Source organism: Citrus sinensis, chromosome 5, assembly GCF_022201045.2.
Source record: "Citrus sinensis cultivar Valencia sweet orange chromosome 5, DVS_A1.0, whole genome shotgun sequence".
Classification (NCBI taxonomy): domain Eukaryota; kingdom Viridiplantae; phylum Streptophyta; class Magnoliopsida; order Sapindales; family Rutaceae; genus Citrus; species Citrus sinensis.
The window spans coordinates 27,460,042-27,483,697 of record NC_068560.1 but is presented as its reverse complement, the minus strand read 5'-3'; the positions used below and the strand labels follow the sequence as shown (position 1 = coordinate 27,483,697).

The 23,656-nt window shown below is 36.3% G+C and overlaps 3 protein-coding genes and 2 pseudogenes across 3 annotated transcripts; 1 reads left to right on the top strand and 4 right to left on the bottom strand.

Moving 5' to 3' along the window:
- Positions 1-583: 583 nt before the first annotated feature.
- On the top strand, positions 584-2,320 carry LOC127902401 (uncharacterized). Its single transcript, XM_052441309.1, has 2 exons — positions 584-1,332; positions 1,420-2,320. Exons 1-2 carry the CDS (start codon positions 584-586, stop codon positions 2,318-2,320), a joined length of 1,650 nt encoding a protein of 549 aa, XP_052297269.1.
- Positions 2,321-8,603: 6,283 nt separating this feature from the next.
- On the bottom strand, positions 8,604-11,721 carry LOC127902513 (putative UDP-glucuronate:xylan alpha-glucuronosyltransferase 4; annotated as a pseudogene).
- Positions 11,722-15,492: 3,771 nt separating this feature from the next.
- LOC127902514 (putative disease resistance protein RGA1) lies at positions 15,493-17,449 on the bottom strand. The gene is made up of 2 exons (XM_052441752.1): positions 15,909-17,449; positions 15,493-15,794 (listed from the first exon to the last, which is right to left on the bottom strand). Exon 1 carries the CDS (start codon positions 17,330-17,332, stop codon positions 16,100-16,102), a length of 1,233 nt encoding a protein of 410 aa, XP_052297712.1. The 5' UTR covers positions 17,333-17,449; the 3' UTR covers positions 15,493-15,794; positions 15,909-16,099.
- Positions 17,450-17,462: 13 nt separating this feature from the next.
- Positions 17,463-18,482, bottom strand: LOC127902400 (putative disease resistance protein RGA4). The gene has a single exon (XM_052441308.1). It carries the CDS (start codon positions 18,480-18,482, stop codon positions 17,463-17,465), a length of 1,020 nt encoding a protein of 339 aa, XP_052297268.1.
- A 2,048-nt stretch (positions 18,483-20,530) lies between these two features.
- On the bottom strand, positions 20,531-23,270 carry LOC127902399 (putative UDP-glucuronate:xylan alpha-glucuronosyltransferase 4; annotated as a pseudogene).
- Between the last annotated feature and the right edge of the window lie 386 nt (positions 23,271-23,656).

Sequence of the window (23,656 nt, the reverse complement as noted above, 5' to 3'; positions counted from 1 at the left end):
GCAAATTAGTTAGACATATAAAATGATCAACCACACAGGAAATCACCAAATCAGTGGTTTCAGGAATTTGTAATTGAACATCAGAATATTAAGGGTACAGAGCAATGGGAAAAAGTAATTAACTAACCAAAGAATTTAAAATCCAAATAAGATAATTAACGTATGAAAGCTGGGTTGAAGTCCACCTTAGAAGCTCCTGTCTATGAAGGCCAATAAATCTCCTGCTATCTGTTTACTTAGATCTTTATGTATTTCTATACACTTTTTACTCTACTCTGTTGTTCAACCTTCTTTGGTTTTATGTATCTATTTTATGTGTATTGAGAAGGCTAGTTACTAGGTGTCAACTCTTCTCTTTAAAAGATAAAGTTTTGAGAAAAGGAAAGAAAGACACCCACGGCCAACTACCTTGTCATATTTTGCATACCAAAAATGGACATTAATCATCGTCTCTGTCTTCAACCTGCTAACCAAATCCAAGGCAAAGTTGGTCTTCCCGATTGAGTAAGTGAGCCCTGAAAAGACATTACCCACAGCTTAAAAGCCAAATGAATGTAATTATTCAAAAAGCTTACAAACGACCATGGAAGGCTCCGAAAACCTCGGACGTGAAGGAAACCCTAACTCCGGAGGGATTTTTCCCCCGCCTTTTAGGGAGGCTAGAACGATTAAAAAAGCAAGATTTCGTGATGAAGAACATGCTGGGGATACCACTGTACAGTTTTCGTACAAAGAAACCCTAGTGAATGCAACACAAGCGATGGAGCAAGGAATTGGAGGTGGACTAGAGGATTGGGATTTTGAGGAAGGAGACATTATTGAAACTAACGAGGGTCTCATGCCATCCATCACTTTTTCGGCTAGGGTTCATGCTAAGTTAAGTGAGCCTTGGAAGAACTCGGTGGTTGTGAAGTTGCTTGGCCGCACAATTGGCTATAGAGCTCTGTGTGCAAGATTAAATGTCATGTGGAAATCAGCCATGGGTTTTTCCGTGATTGACTTGGAAAACAACTATTATCTGGTTCGTTTCAGATCGGTAGGGGAAGCTATGGATGCTTTAACTAAGGGACCGTGGCTTATAATGGGTCAATATTTAACTGTGCAGCCATGGACACCCTCTTTTGATTTCACAAATGCGAATCTTGATCAAGTCACGGTATGGATCCGTTTACCAGGCCTTGCGGTTCATCTTTATAATCGGAAAGTTCTACAGAAGCTAGGTCAGTTAGTGGGTAACGTGATTAAAATCGATTCGAATACAGCCTCCTCATCTCGTGGAAGATTTGCACGTCTTGCAGTAAGTATCTCGTTAACAAGGCCGCTGGTATCTCAGTTTGAATTGGATGGGAAGATCTAGAAGGTGGAATACGAGGGATTGCCAGTAATTTGTTATAAGTGTGGATGTTACGGGCATAATAGCAGCAACTGTAAGGATGCTAAGAGTTCGACAAGTCATGAAGATGCTGGTCAACCCCAACAGGCAGTGCCGGAAAATGAGGCTCCTGGTCAACAGGCTGTAGGTAGTAATGGTGATAATAATGTGGAACTATTCGGACCTTGGATGATTGCCACTAGGAGAGGAAGGAAGCCGAATATTGGTCAGGAGAACACTGGAAACTCAAACCGTAATAGGGAGTTTACTGGAGCTGGTACCTCAAGGTTTCACATATTAACCAAAGTCTCGGATGAAGGTGGAAACCATGTGCATGAGGCTTGCCCAGACTTCCCTTCCACCTCACGGCAACCTTTCATGCCTGCATCAAACCATACTTTCACAGCCAGAGCAGATAACTCAGCAAAGACTATGGCTCGCCGTAAGCCGCAAAATAAGGCCGTGGTAGCAAGGAATCAGAGCAGGAAACCAAACGTCCCAGTAACTGCTACCTGTAACCCCCTCCAGCCCAGTGCCTTCAGCACCAGAGAGAAGGAAATATCCATCCTTCCTCATGCAAACCGAAGCTTTGAACCCCATATTTTCCCTCAGAAAGTTTCTAGCAATCAACTCGTGGCACCATTCGCAACCACCCTGGACCCTTCTAAACACACAGTGTTTGTTTGCTCCTCCCAAACCTTTCCTAATGGTGATGAAAGGGACGTGACCGCGGAACACATAGAGAGGCAAGGGCCGGATCCACAACAAGTAGCAGACCCTCCTGATGATCAAACCATCCATCGGGGGAATGAAGGTGACAGTGCTCATAACCATCCAGTTGTTCCTATGAATGGTGTTGATGGAGATGGGCTGGCTGAGAATGAAGTTGAGATGGTTCAAGAAACGCCTTTGGCGTGGATGGATGATGTCCTTGGACAGCAGCAGTAGACGTTTGTTTCTCTCCTCTTATTTTTATTATGTCAGTTAGTATCATGTTCTGGAATGTACAAGGGGCAGCCTCGGGGGTATTTAGGCGCTCTTTTAAAACAATTATTAAAAACTACAATCCATCGATGGTGGTGTTAATGGAGCCTCGCACTAGTGGTGCAAAAGCCGACGACTTTATAAAGAAAAGTGGATTTGAGTATTCGCACCAGGTGGAAGCTGTGGGTTTTTCTGGAGGAATTTGGCTTCTTTGGCGAAGTTCCATAGAGGTGGAAGTCTTAATTAATCATAGGCAGTTCATTCACTTTAAAATTTGTATGAATAAGACCTTTGTGTCTTGGGTAACGGCTGTGTATGCCAGCTGTGTATGAATATGGAGAACCTTGCGCCTTTAATTCGAGGCCCTTGGCTGATAGGTGGGGATTTCAACTCTATCTTATATGCCTCTGAAAAGCAGGGGGTGTGGCCAGGAACCCAGGAGTGTGTAATCTGTTTCGGAAATGGTTTGATGGGCACCAAATTTTTGATTTAAAGTTTAAAGGTCCAAGGTTTACTTGGTCACGTGGATTGCTCCGTAAACGGCTTGATAGAGCTCTGTGCAACAGTGATTGGCTGCATAAGTATCCGAATAATTCTGTCCTCGACCTCCCGAAGGTTGCCTCGGATCACAGGCCGGTGCTGGTTCGGTTTGAGAGAGCTGTGGCCGGTCACAGGAGGAACAGGCCTTTCCGCTTTTTGGCCACTTGGTTAACTCACAAGCATTTTCATAACTTTGTTAAGCGGGTGTGGAATCCGCAAATCCATTATAGTGCAGCAGCTTCTCATTTTGTCCAGGAGGTTCAAGCTTGGAATCGAGATGTGTTTGGAAATATCTTTCAGAGAAAACGCCGGCTTATGGCTCGGATTAATGGAATTCAAGCCACTCTAGAAAATTATAGCTCTAACAGTTTGTTGCGCTTAGAAGCCCGCTTGCGAAATGAGCTCGAAATGGTGATGAATCAGGAGGAAATTCTTTGGTTTCAGAATCTCGAAAGGATTGGCTTCTGCATGGGGACAGAAATACGAATTTTTTCCACCAAAAAACCATTGCTCGAAGGCGGCGGAATAGAATTGAGGCCATTCGAGACTGTTCGGGGAATTGGCTATATGATGAGGAGGATATAAGGAGGCATGCAGTGGGGTATTTTTCTGACCTTTTTAAAAGAGATAATGCAACTTATCGGAATTACCATGCTCCAAACTTTTTCCCAGCCTTGGATTCTCATGACGTAGATGGGGCTACAGCCTCAATTTTGAGGGAGGAAATTCGGAATGTTGTGTTTAGCATGAAGCCGCTGAAAGCCCCAGGTACGGATGGTTTACACGCTATATTTTATCAATCCCAATGGCATGTGGTTGGTCCGTCTTTTTGCAGGTTTATTCATGATATTTTTACAACGGGAAAGGTGCCGCAAGAGATAAATACTACCCTCTTGGTTCTGATTCCTAAAGAGGAGCACCCCACTAGCTTAAAGATGTTTAGACCCATAAGCCTATGCACAGTGGCCTACAAGACGGTGACTAAAATTATAGCCAATCGATTGCAAACGCTGCTGCCCAATCTAATAGGCCTCAATCAGACGAGCTTTGTTCCTGGGAGGCATATAGTAGATAATATTGTAGTGGCTCAGGAAGTAGTTCACTCAATGCGCAGAAAAACTGGCAGGAAAGGATTTATGGCCATTAAGGTCGACCTTGAGAAGGCTTATGACCGGCTCAGTTGGGATTTCATTTTTGATACGCTTAACCAGACTGGTATTCCAATTCACTTATCTAGACTAATCATGCAATGCGTAACTTCAGCTAGTATGTGTATTTTGTGGAATGGTGAGGCGACAGAAGCTTTCACTCCGGGAAGGGGTATCCGTCAGGGCGATCCCCTCTCGCCTTATCTGTTTGTTCTGTGCATTGAACGGTTAAGCCATGGTATAACCCAAGCAGTGATGGAGAGGAGATGGAGGCCTATCCGGTTGGCCAAATATGGAACTCCTTTAACGCATCTCTTTTTTACAGATGATTTGCTTTTATTTGCGGAAGCTTCAATTGATCAAGCTTATGTCGTAGATGCTGTTCTGGGTAATTATTGTAGGAGTTCGGAAGCAAAAGTCAACAAAATGAAAACTAAAGTTTTCTTCTCAAAAAATGTTGCTTCTCGGGATGCCAATATCATAGGCTTGACTTTGGGAGTTTCGGCCACAAATAATTTGGGTGATTATCTTGGAATGCCCTTAATCCATTCGCGGGTTAATAAATACACGTATCAATCCATCCTTGATAAAGTGGATAAGCGGCTAACTAGTTGGAACGCGGCTCATCTATCTTTTGCTGGACGCGTCACTCTGGCTCAATCAGTCCTGCAAGCAATGCATGTTTATGCCATGCAAACAACCTTACTTCCTTCTCCAGTGATTCATAAAATAGACAAAGCTTGTCGAATATTTATTTGGGATGGGAATTCAAAGAGTCACAGGATGAGTATGGTGGGGTGGGACAAAATATGCCAGCCGAAAAAACATGGAGGCCTGGGATTCAAAAAAATGGACGAAATGAATCAGGCGCTACTGATGAAATTGAGCTGGGAGGTTGTTTCCAATTCGGATAAACTGTGGGTGCAAGTCTTCTACTCCAAATATGGTTTGGAGTCTCGCAACCTACCAATGTCTCTTCCAGACAAATCGGGATCTCGGATTTAGAGGGCTATTCATAACACGTGGTTGGCAACAGTGCAGGGAGCTCGCTGGTCAGTTCGTGATGGTGTTAGAACTCGATTCTGGGTTGATTGTTGGGCTACGAAATATCCTTTGATCAGCCTTGCCATCTTGCCGATTCCTCACGAGCTTATCAATGCCACTGTGAGTGACTTTACGAATGGGCATGGGGGATGGAATTGGTCAAGTTTTGAGCATCTTCTGCCACATGGTATTCTCATGCAGATTGCTTCAGTCTTGCCTCCGGCCCCTCATCTTGGGGCTGATATTATTTACTGGGGCTTTGATCCAAGCGGCATGTTTTCGGTTCGGTCAGCTTATGAATCTCTTTGCTATCATCACGCTGCTGTTCATGACAGAAATTGGAAGCTCCCATGGAGATGGAAGAGGCCTCAATCCATCCGCCTTTTTCTTTGGCAGCTTATGCATGGGAAACTCAAGACTCGTGATGAACTTATTAGGCGCCATATTAATGTTCCTGAGGATTGTGATAGGTGTGGGGGTGCGGTTGAAGATATTCTCCATGCATTGAGAGACTGCAGCTGTATCAAGCAGGTTTGGCGGAAGCTTGTTCCGATGGCCAGTCATAACACTTTCTTCAATTCAAACTTACGAGAATGGATTGCTGGGAACCTGCAGAATAAATGGAAGATTGGGTCTCCCCTCCCCTGGGATTGTATCTTTGGTGTGGTAGTTTGGAGGCTATGGTTCTGGAGGAACCATTTTTTCTTTGAAGGGAAGCTGGTGGATAGTCTAACAATCTATATGGATGTTATGGCGAGAGCTAAAGAAATTTGCAGAGTAAATAATTCTTGCCTAAGCCAGCAGCCGAGGAGACAGGAGATTTATATTCATTGGCTGCCACCGCCTTGGCCATGGTGTAAATTAAATGCAGATGGCTCCTGTAAAAATTCTTGGGAAGCAGGAGCGGGAGGTGTTATTCGAGACTCAATTGGTCATTGGGTATCCGACTTTTGTATGAAAATTGGGGACAGTTCAGTGCTTATGGCTGAGCTTTGGGGACTGTATCAGGGCCGAATTCTTGCTTGGGATGTAGGCATAAAACGGTTGTTGGTGGAAGTAGATAGTATTTGTATTACACAAATGATTTCTAAGCAGGTGGTTGTTCCGAATGCGTACACTGCTTTATTAACAGCTGTCCGGGAATTACTAAGTAGAAATTGGCAGACTGCTATCACCCATATTTATCGCGAAGCAAACTCAGCTGCGGATTTCATGGCTAATATGGCTCATTCAGCTCCTCTTGGCCTCCATGTGTTCTCTAACCCTCCTATGGGTATTTATTCTATCATTTCGCAAGACTTGTTTGGGGTTTTTAAACCCGTTTTGTTCCTGTTTAGCTTGTTTTGACGAGCCCCCTCTCATCAAAAAAAAAAAAAAGCCAAATGAATGTAGACTTGTGATTGGTGTAATTGGTTTTAAAGAAACTAGTATGCATCCCCACTGAAAGCCAGTAAATAGAGTTGAAGAAGATGCTAATGTGCCACAGCTAACATAAGCATAATTTGATCAGCCGAATGACTACCAAATGAAAAAGCAACATAAACTTAACAGAACTGTTAGGATTAATCGAAGACACATATATTTGTTCCAATTTTCACACCTTTAGCATTCAAACCTTGCTCTAGAACAACTGCTGTGGTCCGATGCTGCAGGCAAAAAATTTGACCTGCGAAGCAGCCTCACTCACCAACCTAGCCCCAAATAAATTTTTTGAAATGCCTTGAAAACCTTAACATTATATCCAAATAAACATAACTTGTGTTTGTGACGTAATGAGATTGCAGTGCATTCGTAGAGTGTACACTTATCTGCCATTTCGTTGGAACAAATTTTTTTTACTTCTCTTAAAATTTGCATAATAAATAGCAATATGGACAAGTACCTACTTATGAAAGTGTTAAGATATTTTTACATTTCTTCTTCTTCTTTTTTAGGAGTAAAAGTGATTATTCATTTTGTTGATGCCCAGTTACTCTATAAATGCCACCATGATCACTGAGATATGTTCATGAATAAGCATCTACCATCAGATCGATTCGAAAACGGAAAGGAATAGAGAAATAAAAGGTGAAACAAATGAAATAATTAAGGAGAGGAACGAGATTCCATTGTCTGGTTATAACTGGAAATCAAGCATGAAAAAGGAATTGATTTTTTTTTTTGGTTGACAGAATACACTTTCAACTAGAAGAAAAAAAAAAAGAAAATTTGAATTTGATATTTAACAGAAAATTCAAATAAAATCAAATTCATTTGTAATTTAAGTTCATTTCATTCTTAAAATTTGACATATAGAATAAAATTTATAACTGTTTCAAATACAAAAACATATTACTATTCAAAATAATAAAAATTTTCATGGCAAAAAGTTAAAAAAATAAAATAAAACTGTTTGATGGAGAATGGAATTGAGCAGGGAAAGTTTGATGGAAGATGCACACACTAGTTGTGGAATTATACTGTTAGTCATTTTACTAAAAAAATAAAATAAAAATAAAAATCACCTCGTTGAAACCTCATGATGATGCATGTATATTCTAAGCTTCATGACATCATAATAAAAATGTTTTGCGAAGGTAACTGGAAATTTGTTTTATTCAATGAATGGTACATTTACGGGTATGTTTAATAGTTTGTGGGTAATTGTTTATTTTCTTTTGGTTGAAAATTTTGCCATCTCACAAACTAACAACTAAATTTGACTCCTTTTTATATAAATTTTATAGGCCCGCCGATTCACCAATTTTATTTTATAATCCTTGTATGTTTGTTATCTTAAATTATGACCCCAAGTACCAAAATTCCAATTTCACGGTCTTTTATAGGGTTTGGTTATGATAATTAATTAATACGATAAATACAAACAAGGCACAAATTAAAATTTATATGGTTCGGCATATTAATTAATATGCCTACATCCACAGATGGTGATACCGAAAATCCACCATATGATGAAAAAATGTACAAACAATAATGCGTAATTCCTTTTTGGCTGAAAATATTGCCTTCCCAACAAATTAATCAGTTAGACGAATATATCCTAATTGTAATGGTTTTATGACATACATACATATCAAATTCATGAGTTGTATTTTGCACTGTTGCAGAGCAATGAGCAGGCTACAATACGTTCACTTGTTGAACTCGACCCTCACAGCCGTGATCATTGGCAATCAGACAAGATTATTGGCAATATTGTAGGCTTGTGTCTTTTACCCGTTAGAAGCGTAACTTGTGCACTTAAATTTGGCACATCACTTGTTTGACAAAATTACAAAGCAAATGCGTAACTCGTGTACTCTTCCTTTTTTATCATAATTTTTGTACTATAAATATGTACCTGCAAATAGTGAAATATACACACAAAATCAATTCTTTCATGAATTATTCTTCTTCTAATTTTTACAACCTTTCATGGGTGGAAAGACTTTCCTGCCTTTCAAGGCCTAGCCAGCTGCTGAAGCCGAAGGGAAGAAATCCAAGGCTTTTTTTAGTTCATCTATTAAATCCCCAGAAACCAGTTGCAGAACTAGTGGGAAATCAAATATTTTTTAGTGGAAACAAATACGAAACTACTCCTCAAATTATTGTGTAATGCATTTTGCAAGAAATTTGATAGCCTGATTATGTTATCCACGTCGTGAACTTTTCAAGTTATGACGTGTCAGGATTTGTTGCCAAACCATTCAATTATGAAATTTTGCTACTCAATCTTGTATTGTTGTATTTCCTTGCTTTCAGTTTTCTTGATCAGTACAAACAACATAAATAAATGATGCTATATTAAAAAAATTAAAAGAATTTCACTCGCCCTTCATTTGTTATCAACAATATGATATTGCCTGGGATCTTTCGGCTTAATCTTCCAGTGCCCATTAGCCAAACTTGCATTCTCAGCAATTCTTCTCCATTTCTTAATCCTTTTATCCATAAGCTTTGTTAATGCACAGTACTGTTGCAATTTCTTAGGCATTGCATCATAAACTTGCCACCATTTCTTATGAGCTGAATCACTGGCAAATACATGGCGACTCACCACGCCCAATTGCAATCATAGTCCTTGTAACACATCCATGGCTTTAACCCCAGATAATGAATTGCATAAAGACCATCACCCACTTGATGTTCCTTATCGTCTTGCTTTGAAAACACCTTCAAATTGTTGATTCTCTTAGGCAACCTATGCCACCATGTGAACACTTCATTAAGAAATCCCTGGTCACCTCCATTGTATGACAAAACCTTAAAGCTTTTGAGCATCATATCTTCAAACTTGCACAATGATGGCTCAATCACCATCACCCCAGAATTGAACAACACTTTGTCATTACCTGCTGCTGATAATTCAGGGTAAAAGAAGAATTCATCGATGTTTTTGAGTACTAAAAGATCAGAATCAATGAAGATAATTTTATCATATTCAGTGAGTTGCCATACTCTAAGCTTGCTATAATTCCACTCATTGTACGAATCTTTCTTGGAAAAGGGGCTACGTATGCGCGAAATCCACTTGGTTTTCCATCCGGCAGCTCTCAGGCCACGGAGAGACTTGCCACTTATTGATTTATCATGAAGGAGAACGAGATCTCTAGTCGAGTTTTTTTGGATTATGCTTTGCGCTAAAGCTATTGCACCACATACATAAGCTTCTGATGAATGTAGGACGGTTACATAAGCTTCTCTTTGATGGTACGTTGTGTAGTTCAGTTTTGCTAGTCTTGCTTGTGACATAAAATATCTCCATATTTCTTTGCCTGTAAATCAAAATAAAAGCACTCAAATATTAATTTTAGGTTAATTTTGCAAAATTAAGAAAAATGAATTACATATGAAGGTTTTGAAGAAGTCGTGGCGTCCGGATTAGGTAATACTTTCACGGAAATTGAAAGCGCAATTCTCTAATGCCACATAAGTCTTAATTAGGAAATTGATTTATGTTGGCTGAGTTACCAAATTTTGATGCCTTGCCAAATTTTCACACAATCAGAATCATGACTGCTGCCTGTAAACATTCTGTGTCTGTAGATTATTACAACTCTTTAAGGATATCAAAATTGAAGAACCGGTCAAATTTAAACCAATTACACCTGTGCACGAGTTGTGCATATTTATTTTGGATTTGTCTCATTTATTAATGCTGAACGAATAATTTACTAAAATTTGAAACTAAAGAAAGCAGTAAATTAATGACCCACCATGACCAGATAAATCACCCACTAATCCTTTTTTTTTTTTTTTTCCTCAGAACACCTCAAATTTCCGAAGAAAAATTAAATAAAATCTCCTGCATCCATTTCCTTTGAACATTTTATATTTTTTTATATGCAACAAGCTTTCATTAAAATTTAAGACTCTATCCTTTAGAATAAACTCCAAAACATATCGATTAAAATCATAATATTTTCGTTCTCACTATAGATTCGCCTATTTAAGGGACCATTAAAGTAGGAAAAAAAAAACAATAAGAGCTTAAACACTGCTTCGTAAATAATCAAGAAATATGACAAGCAACAAGAACAACAACTACAAATTCATAAAGATTTTTACGAAATTTTAAGTCACATTTTAATGCATATAACATTGTAAAATTCTTGGAACTGAGTACAAACAGTAAGTTAGCATTTGGTTAGAAAATTGTACAGGGGATTTTCTTCTTCAAGTGATGACCAAATTTTCTTCAGTTTCCAAACTACTCGCTATCTAAAACACAAACAAAATGTTTTCGAGAAACCAGGGAAAAAAAAAAAAAAAAGAAGAAGAAGCAAAACTCACCAGTTTGAGCAAAAGAAGGAGCAATTTGGCATGACCCAACAGGCATCAATACTTTATGTTTCAATCTCCTCAAGTCAGGCTTATAAACCCAATAATCCCCTGCATGCTCCACAAGATCATCACACCTGAACATCTCCACCATGGCCCCACAAGAACCCACAAAGACAACGTACACCGGCCGATCAACATCAGTTTTCAACCACCCACTCTCCACTGCTAGATTCGCCACCACGAGATTCACTTGCAACCTAAACACATCCCTCATCCCACCACCTGCATCTCCATCTCCTCGGCAGGGAACACTAGCCACTATCACGTCGAGGTACCGGTAATCCTGCGCCGGCATGGGTATATCCGGGCACGCCGGTGGGGCCCATTTGTGATCTTCATCAATCCACTCGGGGAAAAAGTCTTCCCACTTTTTATCCTCACCCACATGGTCGAAACGTACGTGAACAGTTTCAACATGCATGTCACCACGTACGCCATCATCATCGTCGTCGTTTATATTTACTAAACCAACTTTAATTTTGTGACCGTTGATGTGTTTTTCGACAATATCGAGCCATTTGGGTCTGTGTATTAAGTGGTTAGTATTATATTTATTATTTGGCTCGTTAGCCAAATGGGGTTGTTGTTTAGGTTTGAATGACAAAACAACAAGGAAAAGCGAGAAGGAGAGGAGAAGAAGAGAGATTATGAATAGCTTTTGACTGAAATTTGTGGGTTTGTTAGAAGAAGATGATGATGAAGCTGCAGCCATTTGATTGAATTTTGCTTCACGTCTTTGTTGAAAGTTGAAAGATTTGTTTTGAGTCGACATTTTGTTTTAAGTTATATCCAACGCATCGAATTGGAATGAAAAGATTGCATTGCAGCATGTTGAGCTTTGTCAAATTGTCTTCTTATGTGTGGGTAGGTTTACTAAATGTATTTCCTTTTTTATTATTATTAAGATTAAAATGTACTTCTAAAGTTGTCAAATTAAGCAACAAACATAATACACTTGTTACCCATTTCCAACTCTCCACAAATTTTATTATTTTTATCTTATATTTCTGCAGTCATTAAATTTTTATCAAACAATTGTTATTTACTTATATTTATTATTTTATTTTGCAAGGTAACAAAACCCGTCAAATTATGAATAAAATCTTTTACGCTACACAAAAAAATTATTTAGTGTACGTAAGAGAAAAGTTATTTGTATAAGATTAGATATATATAACTTGATCGAAATGAAATAATATAATTGTAAAAATTAACAAAGTAAAATAAATTATACGCAACTATCTAAGACTTGTAAATTCTTAAAAATTCTTACTCTTTGTATATGGTAAGGTAAGAAATTTGAGATCCATCTTTAGTTCGAAAAAAAATTATGTCCAAACTCAAAGTCTTTCCTTAGTGAAGCAAAGAAATTCGTACCAACAATCTGATCATATAAGCAAATTATTCGTGACCAACAATAAGAAAATTATGTATCATACATAAGTCAATAATGAGATTTTTTTTTAAAGTTAATTACAGTATAATTGAGTAATAACTTAATTTTCTCCTACCCATGTGAGCTAAGTGGTACATATGAATGAGGTTTTTTGAATAATAACAAAAAGTGCAATAAAATATACTTATCTAAACTAAACGCTACATAAAAAGTGCCTTTTATATACTACTCTCTCTCTCTCCCCCCTACAATCTAGGTATTTTTTTAAGTTCATTTTTTAAAAGAATGGAGAGTGAATTAAATCTAAATTGATTTTTTTAGCCCTTACCTCCCTTAAAATTGAAAATCTATTAGCTAGTTAAATAAAAGTACTTGAAAATTATTTGACTAAATCATTGAGGGCATAATTTAGACACTGATAAATAGTTAAAATTTTTTAATTAAATATGATCATCTAATGGCGTTCTTAAAGTTCCGTAATCACAGCCAGTACAATGGTTCTATCAAATGAAATATTTCTATCCAAAATCAATTTCTTTTTTATATGGAATTAATCGATTTGGAATTGTGGATTTTTAATAGATATAATAAATACCCCAAGTATTTTGATAATATTCTAAAATTATCGTTGAGTTAGTGTGTGGCTTCGGGAGTCACTGTCATGAACTTGGTCAGTCTAACAAATATAACGTAACCCATGGTATCATCAAAATATGTGCAACCTTGCTCAGTAGAAACCAAATCAGATTAGGGAAATTATCTCTGTTGTCTTGGTCAATCTTTTGTGACTTCATCAATAGACATAACATGTAGCCACGCCACAATTTTTAATTTTAATTGGAATGCTTAGAAGTCTATTAAAAATTATAATGCAACCTAACTAAGAATAATATCAATTATTCTATTTTAATATAATATTTAATTAAACTATTGCCATTATTGTACTTAGTCATGGCTCATATGTGGATCCACTAATTGTTTCCCACCGTTGATTGATTGAGGGACGGTCAGGATTTAATTAAATATTGGAATTGGTATGCGATCTCATTAAAGTTGACTTCTAAATTTGCATTCTCAATTATTCAGATTTAAAAAACAAGAATGATAATATGATAGTTACGTTTTAATATTCTACGTTTGAAATATTATGTTTCTTCTCAAAGCTGCAAATCTCATTTACATTACCTGGTCAAAGACTTCTTGAAATAAATTATTTATGCTATTAATTCAGTTAGTTAAGGATATACTTTAAATGATATGACATTTAATCAACCAACGATACAACATATATCGATTTAATATTAAGATATCTAAACATAATTAGACGACAAGATCAATACTCAACATACAATTTATTTTTAATACAATTTCTTTCATAAATATTGATACAATAATATTGAATCAATGTCATGTCACTTGGTTTACTTTATTTACTTATTACTTAACTCTTTTAGTACCCATACGTCACTCATTAAACTCGTATGTATTTTGTATGCATAAAATTATTGAGAATAGAATTCATAGAGTTCAACTCTTGTGCATGAACTTAGGATTTCTCTATTAAGTTTACTTGGATATGATTATATTTTAGTTCTAGTTTATGACCTCTTCTAATTTTTTTTCGATTACATATGATTTTCATTAAATCACAACTCTAGTTGGCATTTCACATCACCCGCAATTGATTAGTTGCTTTCTAATCCAACAAAATTAATATGGAAAGAAATAAATGGCAACCGATAAATATTCCAACATTATGTATTACGCTGAAGATTAAGCCAATCCCACTACTACAAAACTGAATTTCTTTGACAGAATGCTTTTTCACATGATCATGTATGTGTCAAAGTTTTGTGACAGATATATTATTTTGCTGATGTCGCAAACACAATCGTTTCAAAATCTTTAGAGGCCTTGAAATTTTGATTATTCTATAAGAAAATAGTTACAAAATTCTGTCACTAATAGTAAGTTAAGTGATTCTTGATAGAATACTATCAAAACATTTATATAAAATCTCACATTTTAATATTTTACAAAAATGTGTTTTAAAGATTTTAATTTTTTTGACATAATTCTATCGGTGAACTTTTTTATTTTAATTTTTAATTCCACTTAGGCATTGAAAATGACATAGTTTTAAAAGATTTCAATGACTTAACTGATGTGAATATATCTTTAATAAGTCAACGAAAAAATTCTATCAAATAAAATTTACTATTTTATTTATTTTATGTTGCCACATCAATAAATTAAAATGATGACATTTCATACGCTCAAAAAAGAAAAACTTATGTAGGCTAAATTCATCACCTTATCAGATAAACAAAGGCCTGCTCAACCAATAAGAATTTGCCATCTAAAAAGTTTAATGGGTCTTTCAAAAAGCCTGACTTGCGTCTGAGCTTGAGTATTTCAGGTCTAATCTAATAAGCAAGTTTATAAATTATAAATTTATGAAATACAATGAAAAAGGTTTTAAAAAAAAGAAAAAGGTTTAAAAAAATTAAAGTATAAATATGAGGTTTTACAATTAAAATATCAAATAGTGGCAAAATGAGCGCCCAAAAAGTGCGGCAAATAAAAATTATTCAAAATTCATCTCTTCAATCCTTTTTTTAATTTTAAAGGGAAAATTTTTTTATGTACCACTGAAATAAAATTAACCCAAAAACATTATGTAATTGAAAGCTTGGAACGAATTTCACGCCTCTCGCCTTCTCTTTCACGCATTTCGCATTCCTTTTTCGCATTAACACATAAAAGGAGAAACAAATGGAATAATTAGAGAGAGGGATGAGATTCCATTTATTGTTTAGTTATAAGTACTGGAAATGAAACACGAGAAAATAATTGAGTGTTTTTTTTTTTTGTTAACATAGAAATACGTATTTTCTGTATTTGATATTTAACAGAAAATTCAAAGTAAAATCAAATCCATTTGTAATATAAGTTCACTTCATTCATAAAATTAAACATATAAAATAAAATTTACTCGCTATCTAACAGCTAATAACTGAATTTGACTCATTTTTATGTAAATTTTATAGACCCACCGATTCACCATTTTTTATGTTATGATCATTGTAGGCATGTTATTTTTTAAATTATGACTCCATGCGAAATCGAAATTAAAATTTCACCGTCTTTTATTGGATTTGGTTATGATAATCAAATAACACAATAATCAAACATAAGGCAAAAAAATTTATGTGATTCGACATATTAATTAATATGCCTACATCCACGGGTGGTGATACTAATAAGCCACTATATAATGAAAAAGTGTACAAATAATAATAAGCGGTTTGGCCTCACAAGAGCTCTCTCTGTGTTGTGCTTTCCCTCATTCATTCTCTTTACAAATACCAGGCTCGCAAAAATACAAAATGAATGACTGAAAACATACATAACAGATTAAAAAAGCACGCGCCGCGCCCGTCCCCCAATTCCTGCTCTGCGACGCCATTTCGTAATTCCTTTTTGGCTGAATCAGTTAGACAAATATATCTAATTATAATGGACATTGTTAAATTAATGAAGAAGAGTAGAGAGAGAGAGCAAACGAGAAGGAAAGCGTATACAAATTATAATTACTAACCAGAGTTATTAGCACCATTACATATTTATATATATCTCTGTTGAATCCCCTCTGTTCACCATTCGTTTCTAAAATGGATTAAAAAAATAACTACTAATTAATTTTAATTAAAATAGAGTGAGACACGCAATGCATGCAGGAGATCTAGAAATAAATTACCCGTCGCGGTGGCCGTGGGTGATTGTAATTGACTAATTGCAGCCGCGCACTTCACTCAATTCATTACCCACTCTTTTCACACTTTGCATTCCATAAATAAGAAGAGATTCAAGGGATTTCAATTTTCCCAAAGGAGGCAAATGCTCGCAATTACTCCACCAGAAGAGAGATAAATCCCTTAAGTTGGTTAACGACATGAACCAATTTTTGGGAACAACATTCCTCCTGCCTCTGTATTCATCTATGCCTAAATTCTTTAAATTAGGAGGTGGTCCCAAGGCTTCAAGAAGCCGTTCATCTTCATCCTCCTCATTCTCCCTCCTCCCAGCTTGTTCTTCATCTCCATCTCTTATACGATCAAAATGAAGTCCCAATTTTAAGAGATATTTCTTTTTCTCAAGTTCGGCCCTCGCAGCCTCACCCGCATCTGACACACCACCCAGCCCACGTATACCACATTGTTGAAGGAAGTTAAGCTTTTTAAGAGACCCAAGGCTACATGCTCTGTCATACCCTCCGCCCACAACAAACTCTCTCACCCTCCGAAGCCTGATTAATTCCCCAATCCCTGCCGGCAAGTATCTTAAACAACCAGTGTCTTCATTGTGTAAATACATCAGCTTTCTTAACTTCCCAATCCCTCGAGGTAATTCTCTAAGATTTTGACAATCATCAACGTTTAAACATTCTAAATTATATAACTCACACAACGTCTCGGGTAAGTTTTCTATCTTCTTTTGACCTTTCAAATTAAGGTATTTCAAATGTAACAATTTTTCTATATTTGTTGGAATTTCCTTGATTAAACTGTTACGCGGCCACGATTCACGTACCTGTAATTCTAATGCCCTTAAACAAGTTAATTTTTCAAATAATTGAGGTAGACCTTCACTAGACCATGAATATTCATCACTTTTAACTAAGAGGCTCCGCAATCCTCGCAATCCTGTAACATTACCCCAAATGGAAATCGGAACCGAAGCCCCCCTACGTAGAGTTAACGGTAAATGAAGGATTTTTTTCTCCTCGAAAGAGCTAATAGCTAACTCTTCACCACTATGAATTTCTACTGCTAAACATTCATTACGACATAAATATTGGGCAAAGTCGTGCACTATATCATGCATTTTGCACTTATAGATTTCACCATCATCACCTTTGTCAAAATCCTGAAAGAATGAACGGCTAGCTAAGATGTTGAAATACTCTTCACCAATATCCTCCATCTCTTTGGCTCCTTTCTCACTAAGATAACCTTGTGCCATCCATAGTTCGATTAACTTATGCTTCCGTATTCCATAGTCTTTCGGAAAGACGGCACAATACGAGAAACAACGCTTTACCTTGGAGGGTAATTCATTGTAACTCAACAATAGAGGGGCTAAAAGGCCTTTCTCAATTGCTTCTAGTTCCCATATCTCCCATAATACGGGCAACTGTTTCTTTATGTGTGGTAATTAAAATTTTACTTCCATGGAAACCACTCTTTAAACAGTTGTAGAATGGTTCCCATTTAGAGTAATCTTCGTTCCACACGTCGTCTAAGACAAGAAGAAATTTCTTCCCGGCAACAAGTTTTTCAAAATATTGCATGAGAGATTGAAACTCACCAAAGTTAGAGGCATCACCTGACTTTAGAGCCTCAATGACTGCTCTAGCGATTCTGAACTCATCAAACGGCTCTGACACACAGACCCATATTCTTTCATCAAAATGTTTTTTAACATCATCGTTGTTGTAGGCAAATTGAGCAAGAGTAGTTTTGCCTATTCCCCCCATCCCAACAAGTGAGATGATACAGGGGCCTTTCTGTTCTTTACTACCCTCACATAACAACCTATCAACGAGTTCCTTCTTCTCTTTTGGTCTACCAAATATCTCGGACACATCAATTGAGGAGATACTTGGCCCTCGTTGATCCGCTCTCTCAGTACTCTTAATAACATTCGCAGCAAAACGAAACATGGCTTTTTGTTTGTCAATATTATCAAGAGTTTCGTTGATTTCTTTTATCTTCAGAGCAATGTCACGACGTAAGACAAGTTGTTTGCAGCCAAAGCAAGAGGCAGGAGGAAAGAAGGAACATACCTTCTCCAAACAAACGAGAACATCATTCTCAGGATCATCATCCACTCCATCGATTTGCAGTTTGAGTCTTGCAGTGCTCCACTCACCCAACACGTCTTCCATGTCGTAACATGCGTCTCTGAGTTGATCGAGCCAGAGTTTGACAGTTTCATCCTTTACTTGCCTTTTCTCTGCATCATGGAGCACAGCTTGAATGGCCCGGAGATTGCTGGTCAGCTTCTCCACTTCCTTTCCGACGCCCGTTACCAGCCTCACTTGTTCCTTTGCCTCTTCAACAGCCATTGAAGTCAGCTGCTGCAAGAGAGGGGAAATGAACGCATCAACCATGGTGAAAAAGAAAAAAGAGAGAGAGAAGAAATTGATGGTGAGTTGCTGCAAAAGTAAGTAATTATGAAAGAAATGAAGGAGCTGATAATGTGGTGAAAATGTTGCCGTATTCTTTCAATTCTTATAGTACTGCAAGCAAAATTCTAATTTAGAAATATTTATTTCATTTCAGCCCCTTGTGAAAGAATCTACTGTTATTATTATTCCTTTTTTTTTTTTAATACCAGCAAAGAGTGAAAATGACGAACAGTTGTGGACAGGAAACAATATATTGTTAGGTCCCACATCGGCGATTCACGCGGTATATGAAGAAACTGACAAAGTTTTCTATGATCTCTTCTTAAATAATTGAACAAGTTGTTAGATAATATTTTTGATCGTGTCGTCATATTGAGATTTGGAAGCATTTGCTTTACAATCACCCATGAACTTGATAATTTTTAGATTGTTTGATCTGAATTATATGTGTATTATTAGCTTAGAAATACCTTGACCATCTCTTTCTTATTTTCTTCTTCTTCTTCTTCTTTTTTTTTTTTTTTTTAATTTGACTCGTTTGCATAATTAGTTGAAAGGAAAGAATGAACATACTAATAAACTAGGAAAACGCTGCCACATAATATTCTAAGATTCATATCGAACCACTTTACTTAGATTTTGTAATTTTAGCAGATTTATGACAGTGGGAGTTCAGAGTTTAATCTCTAACTTTGATTGTGAAGTGTGAAAAATCAAATAATCTTTTCAAATCGTTTTTCAACAAAAATAGATCACAATTCATCATCAGTTATTTCTCATTATGTATAAAATGATCAATCTAGAGCTGGATATTCACATGTTTTTCTATTTCTAATCATTTCAAAATATAATATGAACTTTTAAAAAAAAATCAAATTGTAATAAAGTGACATAAATATTAAAAAATGAAAATAAAAAGTCAAAAGTGTAATGCGAAAAAAAGACAAAACCTTTTGTTTGTTCTATTCATGTCATCATCTAAATATGAGAAATGATGGGTTGATTGTCATTGTGAACAACCATATTAATTGCAACACGTGAATATTTAGAGTTATTTCCCTAGGGTACTATTTGGTGCAGTTTTGTCATGTATGTATGATTTCCATGTTTGCTGATGCATTAAATTCAGTGAAAAGTTATGTCACATAATCATGTATATACCATAATACATTACTTTATTTTTATATAAGTATATTATATCCACTTACTAAGCCGCAAGCTCATTATTTTCCTATTTATCCATTTTTTCCCCAAATTCCATAGGATTTCATGCATATTGGTTCTAGTCAATGAAGGTTGGGCAACGAGGCGTATTGCTGCATGTCTTGCATTTTGAGCACGTTTATACTGCTTATGTTTTTTTATGTATATATAAATGTAATATAAATATGAATAATGAGACATAAGTTTTGAATACATATATTTTCGGAGGAGGTACAAAGGTTATTATGTGTTTATAGTAAAGGCCATATTATATAAATATATATTCATGAATTAAGTTTGTGCCATGAGTTTTAGTTACTAGACTGTATGATTCGCCTCGGATCCAACATATAGGTCGGGGCAGGTCTTGTTAGTGTCGACGTACTAGAAGTAATACAACCTTTCATGGGTGGAAAGACTTTCATGCCTTTCAAGGCCAAGCCAGCTCCTGAAGCCAAAGGGAAGAAATCCAAGGCTTAGTTTAGTTCATCTATCAAATCCCCGGAAACCAAATTGTAGAACTAGTGGGATCTAGCTTTTAGATTTGCGAAATCAAATATCTGTTAGTGGAAACAAATACGAAATCGATCCTCAAATCATTGTGTAATGCATTTTGCAAGAAATTTGATAGCCTGGTTTTGTTATCCACGTCTTGAACTTTTCAAGTTATGACGTGTCAGGATTTGTTGCAAAACCATAGAATTATGAAATTTTGCTACTCAATCTTGTATTGTTGTATTTCTTTGCTTTGAATTTTCTTGATCAGAGCAAACAGCATAAATAAATGATGCTATATTAAAAAAAATTAAAAAAATTTCACTCGCCCTTCATTTGTTATCAACAATATGATATTGCCTGGGATCTTTCGGCTTAATCTTCCAGTGCCCATTAGCCAAACTTGCATTCTCAGTAATTCTTCTCCATTTCTTAATCCTTTTATCCATATGCTTTGTTAATGCACAGTACTGTTGTAATTTCTTAGGCATCGCATCATAAACTTGCCACCATTTCTTATGAGCTGAATCACTAGCAAATATATGGCGACTCACCATGTCCCAATTGCAATCATAATCCTTGTAACACATCCATGGCTTTAACCCCAGATAATGAATTGCATAAGGACCATCACCCACTTGATGTTCCTTATCGCCTTGCTTTGAAAACACCTTCAAATGGTTGATTCTCTTAGGCAACCTATGCCACCATGTGAACACTTCATTAAGAAATCCCTGGTCACCCCCATTGTATGACGAAACCTTAAAGCTTTTCAACATCAAATCTTCAAACTTGCACAATGATGGCTCAATCACCATCACCCCAGAGTTAAACAACACTTTGTCATTACCTGCTGCTGATAATTCAGGGTAAAAGAAGAACTCATCGATGTTTTTGAGTACTAAAAGATCAGAATCAATGAAGATAATTTTATCATATTCAATGAGTTGCCATACTCTAAGCTTGCTATAATTCCACTCATTGTATGAATCTTTCTTGGCAAAGGGGCTACGTATACGCGAAATCCACTTGGTTTTCCATCCGGCAGCTCTCAGGTCGCGTAGAGATTTGCCACTTACTGATTTATCATGAAGGAGAACCAGATCTTTGCTCGAGTTTTTCTGGATTATGCTTTGCGCTAAAGCTATTGCACCCCATACATAAGCTTCTGATGAATGTAGAACTGTTACATAAGCTTCTCTTTGATGGTACGTTGTGTAGTTCAGTTTTGCTAGTCTTGCTTGTGACATGAAATATCTCCATATTTCTTTGCCTGTAAATCAAACTAAAAACAATCAAATATTAATTTTAGGTTAATTTTGCAAAATTAAGGAAAATTAATTACATATGAAGGTTTAAAAAAAGTCTCGAGTACTGTTGACATCATACGTCTACACGTGTAACAAAATTTTGAAATTATGAAAAATGCAGTGGCCAGCATATCTAATAAGTAGTAGTGATGTCCGAATTACGTAATACTTTCTTGAAATTGAAAGGCTACATAAGTCTTAATTAGGCAATTGATTCATTTTGGCTGGGTTTACCAAATTTTGATGCCTTGCCAAATAAATTTTCACACAATCGGATTCATGAATGCTGCATGTGAACATACTGTGTCTGCAGGTTGTTACAACTCTTTAAGGATATCAAAATTGAAGAATAGTTCAAATTTAAACCAATTACACCAAAGCACGAGTTGTGCATATTTAATTTGAATTTGTCTCATTTGTTAGTGCTGAACGAATAATTTACTAAAAGTCGAAACTAAACAAAGCAGTTAATTAATGACCGCCAGTCACCAGGTAAATCACCCACCAACCTTTTTTTTTTTTTTTAAGAAAACCTCAAATTTCTGAAGATTTTATATTTTGTATAATTTTATATGTGACAAGATTTTATATTTTCTTAGTAAAATATAATACTTTCTTCTCTAAAATAAACTGAAATGATATCGATTAAAATCATAATATTTTCATTCCCACCATAGATTCGCCCACATAAACAGTCACTGAAGTAGGGAAAAAAAGGGGTTTAAACACTACTTTGTAAATAATCAAGAAACATAACAAGGATAGAAATAGTGCTAAAAACTAATTTCATAAAGATATCTATGAAATTATAAGTGACATTTTAAAGCATATAACGTTGTAAAATTCTTGCAACCGAATACAAACAGTAAGTTAACGTTCGGTTAAAAAATTGTACTTGGTCAAGTGATCACCAACTTTACTTCAGTTTTCAAACTACTCACTATCTAAAACACAAACAAATTGTTTTCCAAAAACCCAAAAAAATAAAAAATAAAAAACACAGAAGCAAAAACTCACCTGCTTGGGCATAAGCAGGAGCAATTTGGCATGACCCAACAGGCATCAACACAAGAACCCGCAAAGACAACGTACACCGACCGATCAACATCAGGTTTCAACCACCCACTCTCCACCGCTAGATTTGCCACCACGAGATTCACTTGCAACCTAAACACATCCCTCATCCCACCACCTCCATTCCGTCTCCTCGGCAGGGAACCCTAGCCACTATCACGTCGAGGTACTGGTAATCCTGCGCCGGCATGGGTATATCCGGGCACGTCGGTGGGCCCCACTTGTGATCTTCATCAATCCACTCCGGGGAAAAGTCTTCCCACTTTTTATCCTCACCCACATGGTCGAAACCTACGTGAACAGCTTCAACATGCATGTCACCACGTACGCTATTATAATCATCATCATCATCATCATCGTTTATGTTTACTAAACCAACTTTAATTTTGTGACCCATGATGTGTTTTCCGATAATATCGAGCCATTTGGGTCTGTGTAATAAGTAGTTAGTATTATATTTATTATTTGGCTCGTAAGCCAAATGGGGTTGTTGTTTAGGTTTGAATGACAAAACGACAAGGAAAAGCGAGAAGGAGAGGAGAAGAAGAGAGATCATGAAGAGCTTTTGACTGAAATTTGTGGGTTTGTTGGAAGCAGGTGGTGAAGATGACGATGAAGCTGCAGCCATTTGATTGAATTTTGCTTCACGTCTTTGTTGAAAGTTGAAAGATTTGTTTTGAGTCGACATTTTGTTTATATCCAACGAATCGAATTGAAATGAAAAGATTGCAGGGCAGCACGTTGAGCGTTGTCAAATTGTCTTCTTATGTGTTGGTATTTTATTTTCACGCGCATCAAGATTTATTAAATGCACTTCATTTTTTTATTAAGATTAAAATGTACTTCTAAGTTGTCAAATTATGCTCTTGTTATCTTATATAACAAGGTACACTTGTCACCCATTTCCAACTCTCTCACAAATTTCCACGGCCATTACATTTTTATTAAATAATTGTTATTTATTTATATTTGTTATCTTATTATGCAAGATAACAAAACCCGTCAAATTATGAATAAAATATTTTACACTACACAAAAATTTACACTATATAAGAATAATGTTTTTGGAATAAT